Genomic DNA, 17,853 nt, shown 5'->3' with positions numbered 1-17,853 from the left:
CAAAAAAAGGCATTGTGGACAGTCAGCAAGAACTGTACATTTATGATTTTAACATCTGAATGATTCCTTGATCCCAACAATGGTACTGTGTGCCAGCCTGCTGGGAAAGAAGAGTATTCTGCCATTTTGTGTGATTACTTGAAACTTTACAAGAACTTGGTTAATGCAGGAACAGTGCTTCTGGAAAATTTTCACTATCAGGGGATTCCTGAACAACGTAACAGCCCTTGCTGAGCATTGCCTTCTCCAATGCATTGACATTTCCTGTGCAAAATCCACTTCCATTCCAAAATCAGGTGTTTGTATGTTTTTTTCCTTCTTTTAGGTGGTACTCGGGACTGAGTGAATTACAGATTTAAGCAGAGGTGCAATACCAATTCCCACGCTGTTTTTCAATACAAAACAGAACATAATTCTATTTGTGTCACTTGCTCATTTCTCCTTTCACTTATTCTGGCAAGGCTCTTCTCCTGGAATTCTTCTTCCCACACCTGGTATGCAGGTAGACATACTAAATGAACAGTTAAAAAATTATTCATGGGCAGCATTTATCATCTTACTTGTCCCCTGCTGTCTGCTGTTTTATGTAATCAAGTAATTTGGAAAGGCCCTTGGAGATGGCAGAAGAAAAGCCTGTGTATTTTAATGTCTTGGTGATGTTTCATCTTTGACAGATGATCAAAGAAGCACAGGCTCTTCTGTGGGATACACTCACCTTGAGCTAAACCTTCTCAAAAAAAAAAAAAAGCCACACATATTAAAATAATTTATTCTTTCCTCTGTGTAAGTATTTTATCCATGCAAGTTTCTAAAGGAATGCAAGGGGAGTAGCTTTAAATTGCTATTTCCCCATCCCCAGTATGAAAGCTGCTGAGTCATTAAAGGCTGATAAAATGCAGATTCCTTCACAAGATAGCATTCCTTTTGTTGCATCTTCTTTTTCTCCCCAAATATACAACTTGCCTTCTCTGTTTAATTCAGAACACAGGCGATGTGCTCCTTTCAGTTTGGTGAGAGTTTTCATGTATGACTCTGAAGGCTGTCACAAAGTTCTATCTGTTTTTACGTTTCTCTTTTTTGGTTTTAGTGTTTACAGCTCCATCTAGAGATGGTGGTTGTGTTGCTTTTGCATGTCCGGTGGCTTTCAGGTGTTCAAACAGTTTATTTCGAGATGGAAATGCACAGTTGCAGGTTACACAGTGGATAGGAACTTCATTCTACAATGAAGAAAGAAACCGAAATGCTTGACATTCATATGGAATATGTAATAAAGGTTATACACCAGTTTATTGTATGCAGTTTCTCTTAAGACACTGAAACATGACCAGGCTGTTTGTTTCAATCACAGATACTCCATTACTAGTTAACAATTAAACATGTACCTACATAAAAACAGTAACAACTTCTTGAAATTTCAAAGAATACTAAGTAGAAGCAAGAATAAGAATAGAAGCCTTGAAAATCTAATTCAAGATAAAGAATACTTTTGATCTCATCTGACTATACACACAATACTTTGGGATCTGAGAGTTAGTGAATTTAGTATGTCTTAGCTGCAGTTATTGTAAGACTTTGCTCTTAGAAACAGCAATATCAGGAAAGAAACAAATTCTACTGCTGGTCACCTGCATGATGACAACAGTCATCAGTTGTTTAATTTATTTGGTTTGAACTGCCCTGGATACAGAGCTTTAGGAATTCTCTTTTGTGGCAGTTTAGGCTGGGTGCCCCCTGCCACTGCTGCATGAAATACACCTCTGGTGCCCTGGGTGCCCACCCAATAGGGGTGGACACAGGAAACGGCGTATTTCTACCCATAAATCCTGTGCCCTATAAGGCCATCTGCAGAGTCATTCTCTTCCTCTTTCTTCCCTCTCTGCTCCCATGGGAGATGTCCTCTCTTATCAGGTAATGCCGGGGGAGTATCCTCAAGGCCTCTAAGGCCTGTCTAGGCCTAATGCCAGGAGGAGAATGGAGGAGGGGGCAGTCTCAGACCTGGCCAGCCTGAGACTTGCCTAGCAGGGGGAGAAACGAAAGGGCAGAAAGAGCCCTGGGGGTTTGGGTTTACCCTCAGGTGGGGAGAAGGGAAGGATTGGGAAGCTTTGGGAATTCTGTGAGGGGTTCTGTATGCTTTTGGGATATTCTTGGCACTATCCTTTGTAGTCTTTTGTAGTTTCACCAACGGCTTTTCCATTTAAACTTTCCATCACTCTCCAATCCGTTTGTGTGAGTCTCATTCTTTTGTCCCTTTCGGGGCAAGAGAGGATCTGTCTGGCCTCAAACCAGCACAAACTAAAATTCAGTCCTACTCTGTGAGGACAAGAGCTGATGTTCCAGTCTCCTATCCCTGTGATTTTATTAGAAGCAGAAATGCCTGTAGTATTAAAAAAATAAGCAAAAAACTGAAACAGAGTTTGTGGACTGGAGGTGACCAAACAACCAGACCTGCTTGTAGTAACAGGACCTCCAGCTTTTAAACAGTGTAAGTTAATTGACATACCGTTGCAGGGTGCTCTGAAGATGCTTTGGCAGACTTCTTTGCATCCTTGGCTTTTTTCCCTTTAGGCTTAGTACTGGTGACAGACAAAGAAACCAAGGTTAGAGCACAGGAACATTGAAAGAGCTTCTGATAGTTTTCAACAATGAATGTCTCCACTGCTCTCCCTTGTCCTTTCATCGTACAACATAATGCAAGTATAATGCAAGTACAATGCAGATCAAGAGAGGTGATTCTGCCCATCTGCTCTGGTGAGACCTCACCTGGAGTACTAACTCAGGAGATAGTACTCAATATAAGGAGGACATGGACCTCATGGAGAAGGTCCAGAGGAGGACCACAAAAACTACCAGGTTGGCTGCAGTAGCCCTCCTATGAAGAAACACTGAGGGAGCTGGGGTTGTTTAACCTGGACAAGAGAGGGCTCTGGGGCAACCTTACAGTGACCTTCCAGTACCTGATGGGGGCCCACCAAGAAAGGCCTGCAAGAAAGCTGAGGAGGGACTATTTACAAAGGCATGCAGCACTAGTACAAGGGTCAATGGTTTTCTAACTAGAGAAGGGTAAATTACAAAGTTCTTTATTATGAGGGTGGTGGAACACTGAGACAGGCTGTCCATGGAGGTGGTGGAGGCCCCACCCCTGGAGATATTCTTAGTTCAGGCTTGATGGGCCTCTGAGCAACCTGATTGGTTGTTGGGGATGTTCCTTCTTACTACAGAGCGGTTGGACTAGATGACCTCTCAAGGGCCCTTTCCAACCCACTGCATTCTATGAATGATTCTACTTTCGGTGAAAACTAAAGACATTTGATTTTTTTGTGATCAGGTGTGGACCTCACAATTCAGAGAGATGATCAACCAGCCACGTGGCACAGATCTGCAGTCAAATGCCACTTCCAAAGTAGATCCTAACACTCCTTGTTTGGTACCATATTTATTTAACTCTGATTTAGAGTAGTCGCCAGCTCACACTGCTGAGTAAATCTAGACTGTTTGACAGCACCAAACACAGCACAGAATGACAGAGTGACTGCAGTACTGCAATCAGCACACCTTTTCACTTCATTTTTTGCTTCATTCACTTGGCCAACATCTTCTGTAGCACTTGCGTCCTCTGACATAGCACAACTTTGGCCATCATTTACCAACTCTGCTGCTGAGCCACTGTCCTTGTCCACACTGGGCACTTCCTTTTGTTCCACTGTTTCTTCATCAGCACTTTTATCAAGAGAATCCTCAGAAGTCTGTCCAAACAGAAGAAATACAAGTAAACTACTTTAAATTCATTAGTGATTACATTTGTAATATTATACTCCTTTATACAAAACATGGATGGGTTGGGAGAACAGAAAGCCATGGACCCTCTTAATTTTACTGTGTGCTTTCAGTTAGATTTTAACAGGTAAAACCTTAATTCCCTGTTTTGAAAGATAAGGCCACCAGTGATGAAGGGAAGAAACACCAATAAAACAGCCTCTAAAATTGCAAAAGAGGGAAGACAGAAGACAGAGTAGACTTAATACATCCAGCATGGCAACAGATCAAATCCTGAGCATACCTGAAGCTGAACAGCTCAGCTCCCAGCAGCATAATAACAAATTTGACCCAACACTACATAAACATAATTCTATCACTTCTAGTACCTCCTGCAAAGTCTCAGTTACCTGACTAATCAACCTTCAGGAAAAAACAAACAAAAAACAGTGATCTCCTTTACTCCATAAAGCTTGACCTGTAGAGGATGGAGGTTACATTTCTAGAAGAATCTTTGCACAAGATTCCAGCTATGCTATGATAACAGTGACACCTTCTGCCTGGGCTGCAGAAGACGTCATTGTCAAACTGATGATACAGACACAGTGCCTATATGCAACCTATACAGTGAGAAGACAACCTGATTTCAAACTGAGGAGGCAAGAGTTCAACAGGAGCCTGACAGCCTGAATGGAAACAAGACGGTCAAGGCAATACTGAATTGAACTATGCAATACCAGCCACAGTGAAGCAAAAAAATTCAGCTGCTTGAAAGTCTCAGAGAAGTTTCTTGACAGCGAATGGTAATTACAAAGTAGGAGAGGGAAAAGAAGGTGAACACGTAAGGATACTAGAGGAGTTAGGCTGGAAAAAACAGAAGAGCATCTTCAGAAAGGTTGGAAGAGGCAGCACCTTGGTACAGGTAGCTCACTGGGTCAAGGCTAGGGCTGAGGTAGTAAACAGAGAACATACAAGACTGGAGAAGGATCAGCCTTGAGGAAGGCAGACAGAAGAATCTGCTCACTATGGCTGCCACTTAAGCCCTAAACAGCTTACAGTTCCTGAAATTTGTCCTGCTGCTGTCACCACAGGCCTGTTGTATCTGGCCCAGACTCATGTCCCAGAGTACAACAGATTCACAGTACTCATGCTTACAGTTCAAGTGAAAGGTTAAGAAGCAATACATTATACCAACCAAAGCAGAAAATGACCATCAAAGAACTGGATCAATTCCTTGCATTCTCCCACTGCCAGTTTCCCTGTTTTCCTTACTGTTTTAGAGCCAGCATCACATTTATTAGGATCTACACAAAGTCTATGAGATTATTATAATAAAACATGGTCATAATTACAATTACTTTTCAGTCTAGGAAGAATTAAAAAGATCTGAAAACAGTCTTTGAGGCCTTATTGTTAGTGACAGAAAAGAGTTAAGTTAGGACATAGCAAAATTGGGTTATAAAGTTCCCTGAATATCATTATGTGACTACATACCATCATTGTTTTCTGTTTCTTCCTCTGCTTCTTTGAGAGTCTGTAATGACAGGAATTGAAAATTTTAAATTTTCTTTTCGAGACAAAAAAAAGACCAAAATTTCTTAAAAGTTACAAAGTTGTATTTTTGTTTATCGTCTAACTTGATACCTTGATATCCTCATAGGCACAACAGCCACAAACAGCCAAACAAATCTGGCTGAAATGGAAACTACAGTTCTCCTAAAATACTCATTGCAGTTAGCAAAGCGCTTGTTCTGCAAGATACTAGGTGAGATAGCTGGTGTCACACTTTGGACAGTCAAAAAACACAAAGCTGTGCAACCTACTTCATCCATGCCCATTTTAAGCACACTGACAAAAAGTACCAAAAAAAAAAAAAAAAAAAAAAAAAAAAAAAAAAAAAAAAAAAATCAATAAACACTGACCCTGCGCAAGTTACCCTTTGAAAAATAACAATCACTACTCTTCCTTAACTTCTAGCTCTAAGAAGGAGAGGAAATGTGAGAGTATTACCCTACAGCATTTGAACTCACTCATGCTAATACATTTTATCAGAACTCTGATGCTAAGAAATATTTTATATTGCACAATAGTGTGAGTCACAACACAATTGTAAATCAACACAAGCTCCTCCTGAGAGCCTTCAAGACTTACTAAATCATTAGTCACACTAAAATTAAAAACAATTTGAAGTACTTCTGCTTGGGCATCTCTTGTGTTTCTTCCTCCTCTTTGGTATACTTTCCATCTGTATCATCCGTAGACACAGGAAATTTCCTTTCCTCTTGTTCCAGCTGCTGTCGTAACAGTGCAACCATCTCTCGATGCTTCTTTGATTTTTCATGATTCTTCATGCTGTGGGGAACATCAGATCATTGCTGCAGGTAGCTCTGAGCAAGTACTGTTGTATTTACATATAAATCAATAACAGGTGCATTATCCATCACTATTAAGTATGGAAAATTCTGCCCTGACAATGTCTCTACTGGAAAGACGACACTGACCATAATGCGAAGTTAGAAAGTCTTTAGAACACATTTTTAGTAAGCTTAAGCCCAAGACCCCCACCCCCAACTCCCCAATGACAAGCACTTACGCTTTCTCAGTTTTTAACAATTTGTCACAAGCAGGGCAGTACAGACCATCAACAAATTCAGCTTCTTCATTCTCATCATTCAGTTTGTCTGAAGAGATCAGTGGGGATCAGAGAGACAAAGTCAGATGAGCAATTTTTGAGCAAGCTGCTCTTAAAGACCCAGAAAATAGTCACAACACTGACATGCAACTTCTTTGGTGCTACAGACCTATCAAGAGGATGGCACCAAATCATACATTAGTTTAAATTTACAGCTGTAGCTTGATGCCTTCGCCATGTTTGATGGAAAACACCAGAAAGGACCAGATTAGGCTGGCACCCTTCAGCTGGAGGCAGGGAGTTTGATTAATATTCAGAACTGTGCATCTGGGGCTCTAAGTGCAATAAGCCAATACTAAAGCTGCAATGACTCAATAGAGAACACCCCTTGATATCCCATACCTTCAATGCCTTTCATCTCCTGTTCATCTACTTCATTTTCTTCATCTGATCCATCTCCAAATTCTTTTTCGTACTGTGCCTCCATCTCTTGCAACTCTCTCTCCAGATCTGACATAGTCATCCAGCTCTGCTCTTTATACTGCTCAGCAAGCCTTTAAGTTAAGAGTAATACAGTAACTTCTACATTGCTGCCATGACAGGAGAACTACAGAAACAGTACTACTTGAAAGGAAGCTTGTTCTCCTCTGGTACCTTATGAGGAATGTCTTGAACATAACAATTGTTTGTAGGCCCTGAAAATCAAAGCAGTTAACTCCAAGAAAAGGGGTATTAACATAGGTGGGTCTTGCTTGAATTTCAGGCAGAAAATGCTATGCAAGTGCAGTCAGTATCAAGCTGACAGCATGAAAGTCAGCTCAATCCTCAACGCAGTACAGCTGCTTTTACCTGTTTCAAGATCCACACCCACCAACGGTACAGGACCATGAAAGCCACAGTAACCTTATGCCTTGACTCTGCACTGTGGGAATGTTTTTAAATGTGGCCCAAGCTATCAATCAGTGAACCACAGTACAGATGAATTTTGCTCCAGTTCACTTCTGGACTCATGAGTTATCAAGCCATTTGTTAGTAAATGCATAACTCTGTTCCACTCTTCCTTTAAGAAAAAAAAAAATTGCAAATTACATATTCCATATATATGAATTATTATTATATAATTTTAATCAATATACAGTTATCTTGCAAATGCCCTTTTTAAATTAGGAATTTCATCTCCTTCCTCCCATTTTCAGGCAGAAAGTTCTTCCAGTTGGAAGAATAAATGGTGGTTACACTTGGGAGATCACATCTTCCTTCTACTTATTTTGGGGAAAAGTGAAAGCATTAAAAATGCATTTAGTTCAATTAAAAGGTCTTTCCTGAAAAGTTGAAAGGAAACGCAAAACTTAATTAATTTCTCACACTTTCTTTTTAGGAGGTATAGTTCAAAGCAGATAAAGCTGACATAAGTCCAGGTTCTCATAGTCCTATTCTCCCTCATTCCAAAACACTTTCTTTTTCTTTAAAGGAATAATGACAATTATTAAATCTTATTTCCCCAGGTAACTAAAATTTTGCACACTGGATTCTGCGGTACTACAGTTACCTGCAGCACACACAGACAACTATTTCCTGGTTATCTTAGATCATCATACATCATAGAATCAACCAGGTTGGAAGAGCCCTCCAAGATCATCCAGTCCAACCAATCACCCAGCCCTAAGCAATCAACTTGACCATGGCACTAAGTGCCTCATCCAGTCTTTTCTTGAACATCTCCAGTGATGGCAACTCCACCACCTCCCTGGGCAGCCCATTCCAATGGGCAATCACTCTCTCTGTGAAGAACTTTCTCCTCACCTCCAGCCTATACCTCCCCTGGCACAGCTTGAGACTGTGTCCCCTTGTTCTGCTGCTGGTTGCCTGGGAGAAGAGACCAACCCCCACCTGGCTACAGCCTCCCTTCAGGTAGTTGTAGACAGCAATGAGGTCACCCCTGAGCCTCCTCTTCTCCAGGCTAAACAGTCCCAGCTCCCTCAGCCTCTCCTCATAGGGTTTGTGTTCCAGGCCCCTCATCAGCCTCGCTGCCCTTCTCTGGACACATTCCAGTACCTCAACATCTCTCTTGAACTGAGGAGCCCAGAACTGGACACAGTACTCAAGGTGTGGCCTGACCAGAGCTGAGTAGAGGGGAAGAATAACCTCCCTTGTCCTGCTGGCTACACTATTCCTGATACAGGCAAGGATGCCATTGGCTCTCCTGGCCACCTGGGCACACTGCTGGCTCATGTTCAGCCTACACTCAACCAGCACCCCCAGGTCCCTCTCTGTCTGGCTGCTCTCCAGACACTCTGTCTCCAGCCTATAGCACTGCCTTGTTGTGGCCAAAGTGTAGAACCCTGCAGCCTTGTTAAATCTCATCCCACTGGCCTCTGCCCACCCATCCAGCCTGTCCAGGTCCCTCTGCAGGGCCCTCCTACCCTCCAACAGATCAACACCTGCTCCTAGCTTCGTGTCATCTGCAGACGTACTGATGATGGACTCAATTCCTTCATCCACATCATCAATAAAGATATTGAATAGGATGGGGCCCAGCATCAGCACAATGCAGAGACACTCAAGTTTAAAAAAAAAAAAAAACAAAACTCAGACTTGAGACTAATGCATAAAATTCTAGAGAACGTTTGAAAGAGATAGTGGAACTATTATTAGACTTTATATGGTATCGTCAGGGATACTTTCTCCAAGTTTAAAAGAAAATATTTGTTCTACATACTTGGCTTGTTTAAGCTTCTGCTGCCTCCGAAATTCCTCTGCTTTCCTAGTTTTTTCTGCGTTTTGTTCTTCTACAAGTTTCCTGTGTGCCTGCACTCTTCTGTCCCTTTTACGAATGAAGGCTACTAGCTGGCGGATCAGTTCGTTCCTCTCTTTCCTCGCTTTATCTCTTGTTTTCTTGTTCTCTTTTTCCATAGCTCTCTTCTCCCAGCGGTTAGAGGCTTGTCGCGTGTCGTATTCTTCTTTCCAAGCAAAGTTTTTCTGAGTACAGAAACTCTGCCAATATGCATAGAAAGGGTGGACTACCTGTAAGAAAAAAGAAAATAACAACTACAGAAGTCACTTCTCTGGAGGGATTTAAAAGAAAAAAAAAAAAATTCAGGACTTCCGTAGCATTTTTTTCTCTTCCAGACCACAGAATACCGAACGCTCCTTAAAATTACAAACCATGCCAAATCTCATCTAAACTATTCCAAACAGCAACTCATAAAAAATACCTATCTGGATGCATTCCTAGCTGACCTACACTAGATTATAGGGTTATATGGTCCTGCTCTGGCAGGGGCAGTTGGACTTGATGACCTCCAGAGGTCCTTTCCAACCCCTAACATCCTGTGATCCTGTAATATCCCGCTGCACGACTTGATTATGTTGAAACTAGTACCCAGTTACTTAGATGTGCTGTATTTTTCCTGCCAAACTGAAGAGCACAGATATGCAGCCTGCAAGCAGGCATCTGCACATATTGCCTGAGAACCACCACCTACATTATACCAAAGGGGAGCCACACATTTCCAGCAGCAGCCAATGACCAGCACAAAGACAGCAGTAAAACACACATATATAACATTATTTCTTCCCTGTATAGTCTCTCTTGCTTCCGGTGCAAGGCAGAAATTAATAGCCCTTGATTGATTTTTCTTTCATTAATTTCTTATTTTTCTATTTCTCGTCTTTATTTTATTAACCAATATATTGTCAATACGTTGGCAATATGTTGGCATATACAGCAGCACAGAGCTGTGACTTGCACAGATGAACAAGGGGCTACATAAAGATGAATTTACTCCTGTTTTGCTAGCAAAGTATATGTCTGCACATTAATATGATGCCCTCTAGCTCTCACATTAAAAGAAGCAGTAAATTATCTTTTCTTCTTCTCTTTTACTATTAATAAGCAAATACTAGATTAATAGAATGGCATAATAATATTTTCTTTTGATTCATTTTATTACACTCTAAATAATTATTAATCTTCTGCACTCTGTATATTCAAGATACAAGATATGCCTGAGCTCCCTTATTACTTCCCCCACTAAGCTGCCTTTTTACTACTTAATCCTACATGCACTGCTGTTTGTACTTTGGAATACCTCAGAGAAATAATTTAACCTAACAGTTTAATACCTCTCATTCTAGTTACTCTTCCTTCTTCTGCCACTGGTATTCACATGGTCTGCAACAATCAACACCTCCACACTACCTTCTAATGGCGTACCTACATGCAAAGGGTCATGACTCTGACTTCCAGCAGGCACTACAGTTTTTCTCTGCTACCACAAAACACACATCTCATAATAACCAATAAATATGCATATTTAATCCAATAACCTAAGTGAGATTAGACTCCCTGTCCCAGAATTCTCCTTCAGAAGAGGGTATCTTCCATGCAAAACGATGCATAGCCATCAAGTGATGACAGGAATCATCCTCCCCTTCACCATTTGCATGAGCTAAAACTTTCCTCCTCAGCAGCAGCTATCTGAAATACAAGCACATCTCTGACTTTCTCCAGAAGACAGTACAGCAGCACTTGCTGAACTCCCAGATGGATTTGGTTTGCCTACTTATACTTGAAGCTGATCACTCTTGTTTCTGTATCTAACTGACCTAGGAGTCTTCTCTTCCCATGGAGCCTTGCGAAGTCACAGACTCAAAGACATCTTCCCTGGCTGCCAAGCTGCATTCACATCACAGATTTTGAAGGCTCTGTACAGTTTTGTAGCTCCCTTCTAAAACTTTTTTTTTTTTCCACAATAATCCCACAATATCATAGTATCACAGAATGCTAGGGGTTGAAAGAGACCTCGAAAGACCATCTAGTCCAACCTCCCTGGCCAGAGCAGGATTACCTAGAGCAGGTCACACAGGAATGCATCCAGGCAGGTTTTGAATGTCTCCAAAGAAGACTCTACAATCTCTCTGGGCAGCCTGTTCCAGTGTTCTGTCACCCTCACCGTGAAAAAGTTTTGCCTTATGTTCATGTGGAGTCTCCTGTGCTCCATCTTGCACCTGATGCCCCTTGTTTTACCATTGGACATCACTGACAAGAGCCTGTCTCCATTCTCCTGACTCTTGCCCTTTACATATTCACAAACATTAAGGAGGTCATGCTTCAGTCTCCTCCTCTCCAGTTCCTGCAGCCTTTCCTCAAGCCACTCCACCATGTTTGTGGCTCTGTGCTGGACTCTTTCAAGCAGTTCCCTGTCCTTCTTGCACTGAGGGGCCCAGAACTGGACACACTATTCCAGATGCAGTCTCAACAGGACAGAGCAGATGGGGAGGAGAACCTCTCTCAATCTACTAAACACACCTTTTCTAATACACCCCAGGATACCATTGGGCTTCCTGGCCACAACAGCACATTGCTGGGTCATGGTCATTCTTCTGTCCACCAGGACCCCCAGGTCCCCTTCACCTGTGCTGCTCTCTGGTCAGTATTCAACCTATACTGATTCATGAGGTTGTTCTTTCCCAAATGCAAGACTCTATACACTTGCCCTTGTTGTATTCCATTAAATTTCTCCTCATCCAACTCTCCAGCTTGCCTAGGTCTCGTTGAACGGCAGCACAGCTTTCAAGTATGTCAGCCACTCCACCCAGTTCTGTGTCATCAGCAAACTTGCTGACAGTGCACTCTGTTCCCTCACCCAGGTTGTTGATGAATGTATTGAATAGTACTGGTCCCAGTACTGATCCCTGGCCACTCCACTAGGTAAAGCCCTCCAATGAGACTCTTTTCCATTGACCACAACTCTCTGACTTGTTTCCTTCAATCAGTTCACAATCCACCTTACTTCCTGATCATCCAAACACAAAAGGATGCTGTGAGAGATGATGTCTAATGCTTTCCTGAGATCAAGACAAACCACATTGGTGCCAGTCTCTTCTCACAGGTCATTAGTGATAGAACATGAGGGAATGGCCTAAAGCTACGACTGGGTAGGTTTAGACTTGACATTAGGAAGAAGTTTTTCATAGAAAGAGTGGTCAGGCATTGGAATGAGCTGCCCAGGGAGGTGGTTGAGTCACCAACCCTGGAGGCATTTAAAGATCATTTGGATGTGGTGCTTGGGGATATGATTTAGGGGTGAACCTTTTAGAGTAGGGTTATCAGTTGGACTTGGTGATCCTGAGTGTCTTTTCCAACCTGAATGTTTCTGTGATTCTGTGAAATAGTTGGCAAACCAGATGACAAGAATACAAGTGACCCCCACATATTTTGTTTTCTTGCTTTGCAAACTAAATTTTACTAGAGAATAATTGTAGATGATGAGTATTGGAGCTCACATTGCAGACCAACCACATCTACCATTCCCTAAAGGCTGTATTATGCAGTAAGTGCTATGCAGTTTTCCTAAATAAGACAGTGTTATTTAAAAAGTAAATTATCTCAGTGGCTCTTTTTGGAATATAAGTTAAATTAAACCCATGGTAAACTATTCACATCAGGGAGCAAAGAAAACATCTGTTTTGTAGGCCTTGTACTACACTTAGTTTTCATTGCCACAACTAGTTGTTAGCCCTGCAAAGCATTTGTCTGACAACTTACCCTAAAAGCCTGGTTAATAACACAGTCCAACAGGAAATAACAATTTTAATTCACCTGAATATTATGAATCAGAGCACAAGCACCTCCTTCTAGTAATGGTCTACAGTAATAGAAATGACAGCAGACACCTGGCTTTGTATTCACCTCGGAGATCAGCAGAGGCCCTTCCTTTCACTTCAGTGTGAGACATGGCAACGACCGAATTGTGTTACTTTCAGTTCAGTTTCACACTTGCTCTTACCGTATCATAGTCACTATGGGAACAGCCAAACATAGGGAATTCTTCAATATCTTCCTGGGTCATATATTCCACCTCTTCTTTTGCAATCTTTTCAAAAACTTGTCGATAGACTGTAAAGAATCCCTGAAATTAAAAAAAAAAAAAAACAACAACAATAAAAAAATAAACAAAACCATTCTTACTCATGTTGCATGGCTCAATAACAGATGCACAAATGCTCAGCTAGTGTACTGTATTGTAGAGAACTACTACAATTCTGCAACAGCAACTCAAAATCAGAGCAATGGCCTTGTAAGCCAGACCCTCTTGTTTATTTAAATTCCCATTCTCTCTCATTCCTTTTATTTGTCTCTATCATGTAGCCTCTGTCCCACACCAGGGACCTATATTCAAATCTAAATTAAAAACAAAACAAAATAGAAGACATTCCAACATGCCAAAGATATCAGTAACTTTCTGGTTGCACAGCATCAACTTTTGAGGAAGTTGCAAATATCTCTTTTTAAATTAAGATGTTACTAACTTAATCCTAGTAAGGTAATACAAAGATGCATAAAAATTTTCTCCAGATGAGGTTTTTTCCATTCATGTGGAGTATTTTAGGTTATGATGAGAATCTTAAAATCCAACAAGCATTCAATTATGGGTAGCAAACTTTCCCCAAGGATGGCTGTGGCATTGCCTTTTCTTATTCCCCCCCCCCCTCCCCCCCCCCCCCGTCTGAAGCATTCTAGCTGGTTAAAGATAATTCTGAAAAATCAGAGGGTATTGCAAAGCACTGGAATGCTTCACTACATAACATAAATGAAAGATGCACACAGTCAGTAGTTGTATATCTAGACACCAAGACTAAGTAACTGTTGGACAATAAGCAGGAATTGAAGCTTTCCTGTTTAGTTTTAGAGAAATTCATGTAAGCATTATTACTACCTGTGCTCAACTACTCCACACAGAGATTTTCAGCACAGAGTAAATGTCAACACCTTTCATGAAATTTAAACTGACTCATGAAAGATGAATTAATTCCTTACGTTTTCATCATCTCCATATCCAGAGTAACAGCTGACAGTGAAGTAGCGCAGCAGATCTAAAGTATCATCTTGGTAGTCTCCATCAACGCCTTTCAGCAGAGCCTCCCTGTGGTTATCGTACCTAACGAAAATGCACAGTACCGAGGATAGAGAGACACAGAACATTCCTCATGCTGGTGAGTTTACACAGTATACACTATCACCTTAATGTATAGCTTAGCCCAATGTTTAGAATTTGTGTCTCATACCCAAAGTCATCACGGAGAAAAGAGACAAGCTCACTAAATATTCTCTCTTGACCTTTAGTTTACTTTATCTGCAATACCTATAGCAGCACTTTCTTAACAGGGATCTAGCTAACACATTTGAACGAGATGCTTCAATTAACTTTCAGAAATGGGCAAGACGTTATTTAAATCATGCACACATATTGTACACACACAAAAACCAACACCCAAATCACATATTAGCATTTGAAAGGGAAAAACAGTACTTCAGTTTCAAGAAGAACAAACAGTACAGGTGTATTTGCTACATAACCTGGTAGGTGCTTCATCCCATTAAATAAAACAAGCTACACAGACTAAAGTAGCAATCTCTTAAAAAGAGATGCCTGTGCATCTCTGTGGAGTTGTTACAGAATCATAGAACCATTAAGGTTGAAAAAGACCTCTAAGATCATCAAGTACAACTGTCAACCCAACACCACCACACCCACTAAACCCCTGTCCTGACACGACACAGAAATACACATATGTCATCAAGGCTTACCACCTGCAGCAATCAACAGCAATACTGAACACCTGCATGCTGGCTCTTCCCCCCTGAGAGGTACTTGTACATACTAACGTGCAACTGCCCTCCCGCTCTGGGAAGAAGGAGCAGAGGCCAATACCGGCCATGTCCCCAGAGCATGTCCGCTTAGCCCTCAGCTCAGCACTGCCTCTCCAAACACTGCAAGTAAGGTGCAGGTGCCCAGCTGTGCAGCCCGAGAGACTACACACTGGCTCCCAACCGTTTCAGCAGCCTGAAGCAAAGTGGCCAGTCTTGACACAGAGGCCCGTGCTAACTTGCAGCAATGCCCAGAGAAAAACGAAATCCTGGCTGAGATGGAATTTAAAAAGCCTCTTCCAGGCCTTGATCAGATTAATACTGCTCACCAGGCTCTTTCCTGGGGGTCACTGAGAACGTCGTACGCTGCCTGGATTAATTTGAACTGCGCTGCTGCTTCCTCTGTGTTCTCTAGGTTTTTATCTGCAAGACAATTTAATGAAATTGTAAACGATTCAACACCGACGAGGAGCATCCGCGACCGCCACTTCAGACACGGAACGCCAAGCGGCGAGCACTACCGATGGCACCGCCTCAATCACCGGCACGCTGCGGGGACGCTGCCTCCCGGCGGCGCTTCCCGCAGTCTCTCCCAACAGACTCGGCGCGGCCCAGTCGGTTGCGGTACCGACACCACCGGAGAAGAATGGCCCGCAGCCGCCTATGAGGAAAAGGCGCTTCTCTCCCCTACAGACAGGACCCCGCGGAGCCAAGCAGGGCAGCGGCAGGCCGGGTCCTCCCTCAGGCTTCCTGCAGGGCCCGACACGCGGAGAGCGGGCGCGGCAGCCGTACCCGGGTGCCAGCGCAGTGCCAGCCGGCGGTATGCCCGCTTCAGCTCCTCCTCGCTGGCCTCGCGCTTCACCCCCAGCACCTCGTAGTGACACTTCATGGCGGCGGCGCCGCAGCTCCTCGTGGAGGAAAGCGCCGGCCGGCGGCGCGGCCACGGCAGAGGCGGAGCCCACCGCGGTGCAACCGTCCAGCGCCCAGGCCGCCACCAGCCCCCCGCCAGGAGGAGCTACGCGGCAGGAGGCGGGACGCGCTCCGCCGGGTGCAACTGCCACCGCCTCCGGAAGCCTGTAGCCTGCATGGAGATTGCGCCTGCGTCCTCTGGTAGCTGTCGCGAAAACACCGGGAAGCTGCTCTCTCCAAGCGTACAGCCGGGTCTTGGTTTTGTCATCATCCGGTGTTAATTAACCCAATGTCGTGTGCTAGGACCTCTGCGCATGCTCCGGAGGTCAGAGGTGCAGCCAGCGAAGCTCCCTCGTCTCAGGTTATTCGTGTTACCTTTGATTTTTGGTTTGGGGTTTTTTTTGCTTGTTTTGCTTCGTTTTGTTTTGTTTTGGTTTTGACAGTTACACTCCTTAGAGAACTCAGGTTTGGCGAGAGCCACCGTTTTTTTGCTGGATTAGATGTACACCAGTTGGCACTGCATGAACCGAATTTTGGGTTAGACAGCAAGACCTGAGGAATTGTGTTGATGGCAAGTTGAATATATATCAACAGTCTGCCCCAGGCAGCCAGAAAGCCCGGGTGTGGCCTAGAGTGCTTTGAGCACAGCCAAGGGAGATGACTGTCCCACTTTATACTGCACTGGTGCAGCTCCAATACTGTGTGCGGGTTTGGGTGCCTTAGTGTAAGGACATCAAACTATTCGAGTGTGCCCAGAGCAGGATGACCAAAATATTGAAAGTTCTCAAGGGCAAGACTTATAACGAACAGCTTAAGTAATTTGGCTTGTTCAGCCTGGAAAAGAGAGGGGTGCTTTCATGGCAGTCTACGCCATTCTTGAGGCAGGTGGGAAGCAGTGAAGGGTGTGCTGCAGCTCTCATCTGTCTTGAGATCGGTGAGAGAGGACACAAGGAAATGAAATGAAGCTGCATCAGGGCAAGTTCTGGTTGGACATTAGGAAAAGGTTCTTCACTGAGAGGAAGAACCTTTTTCCCTGGAACAAGCTTCCCAGGGAAGCTGTCATGGCACTAAGCCTGTCAGAGTTCAAGGAGCATCTGGATGATCTTAGTCATATGATTTAGACATATGGCTTAGTTTTATGAGGAACCTGGAGTTGGACCTCTCATTCTACGACTACATGAACTGAATAGATGCTTATATTCACCAGTCTTTCTTTCCAATCAGGTAACACACAGACCAGACTACCTCATTAGACATGACACTGAATTTATCCTGCTCTGCTGGGTGGGATACATTGCACTTAACAAGGTCAGCATCCTCTTGGGCCAGCTGTGTCTGTTCAGGACCAAGACACCAGAGGCTGAAACTAACAGGGGAACCAAACAAGAACAGGGCATAAGCAATGACCTTGAAATGCATGGAAGCTGGGAGAGCAGGCAGGAAGACAGCACTAGAATCAATGGAAGAACCAGGTCATGAGGTCTGGGACTGGAAAGCAGATTAAAAGAAAGGTAATGAAACAGACCCAGAGGTCTCTTAACTATTTGCACTACATAGAAATTCTCACCAAATTATGCTTCAAGTTTTTCAGTCAGGCTGGAGGCTGATGCCATTAGCATTTGAGAATGGTTGCATGCACCTTTCCCAGACAGTAACTACCTATAAATTTCTTGAAAATACAGCCCCAGATTAAAGCTAACCTCATGCTGCAGCTCTGAGGTAATATTAACTGTGAAGGGAGCAGGTGAGACCTACAGTGAACCAAACTTTGGACCTTCTGCTGCTCATCTTTGTGTAGTTAACACTACTGCATTTAAAGCGGAGGCAGTATCCATGAGCAAAATTAAGAACTTTGGTTGCAATGATGTGTGAGCCATAGTGGAAGCTTATCTGGCAGTCTTAAATG

The 17,853-nt window shown here is 43.1% G+C and overlaps 1 protein-coding gene across 1 annotated transcript; it reads right to left on the bottom strand.

Moving 5' to 3' along the window:
* Window positions 1-853: 853 nt before the first annotated feature.
* Window positions 854-15,927, bottom strand: DNAJC21 (DnaJ heat shock protein family (Hsp40) member C21). Its single transcript, XM_054397862.1, has 12 exons — window positions 15,831-15,927; window positions 15,368-15,461; window positions 14,208-14,328; window positions 13,177-13,299; window positions 9,105-9,409; window positions 6,788-6,939; window positions 6,347-6,434; window positions 5,947-6,105; window positions 5,248-5,287; window positions 3,553-3,743; window positions 2,501-2,573; window positions 854-1,217 (listed from the first exon to the last, which is right to left on the bottom strand). Exons 1-12 carry the CDS (start codon window positions 15,925-15,927, stop codon window positions 1,053-1,055), a joined length of 1,608 nt encoding a protein of 535 aa, XP_054253837.1. The 3' UTR covers window positions 854-1,052.
* Between the last annotated feature and the right edge of the window lie 1,926 nt (window positions 15,928-17,853).

This window comes from Indicator indicator, chromosome Z, assembly GCF_027791375.1.
Source record: "Indicator indicator isolate 239-I01 chromosome Z, UM_Iind_1.1, whole genome shotgun sequence".
Lineage (NCBI taxonomy): Eukaryota > Metazoa > Chordata > Aves > Piciformes > Indicatoridae > Indicator > Indicator indicator.
This window is presented reverse-complemented; position numbering and strand designations above follow the sequence as displayed.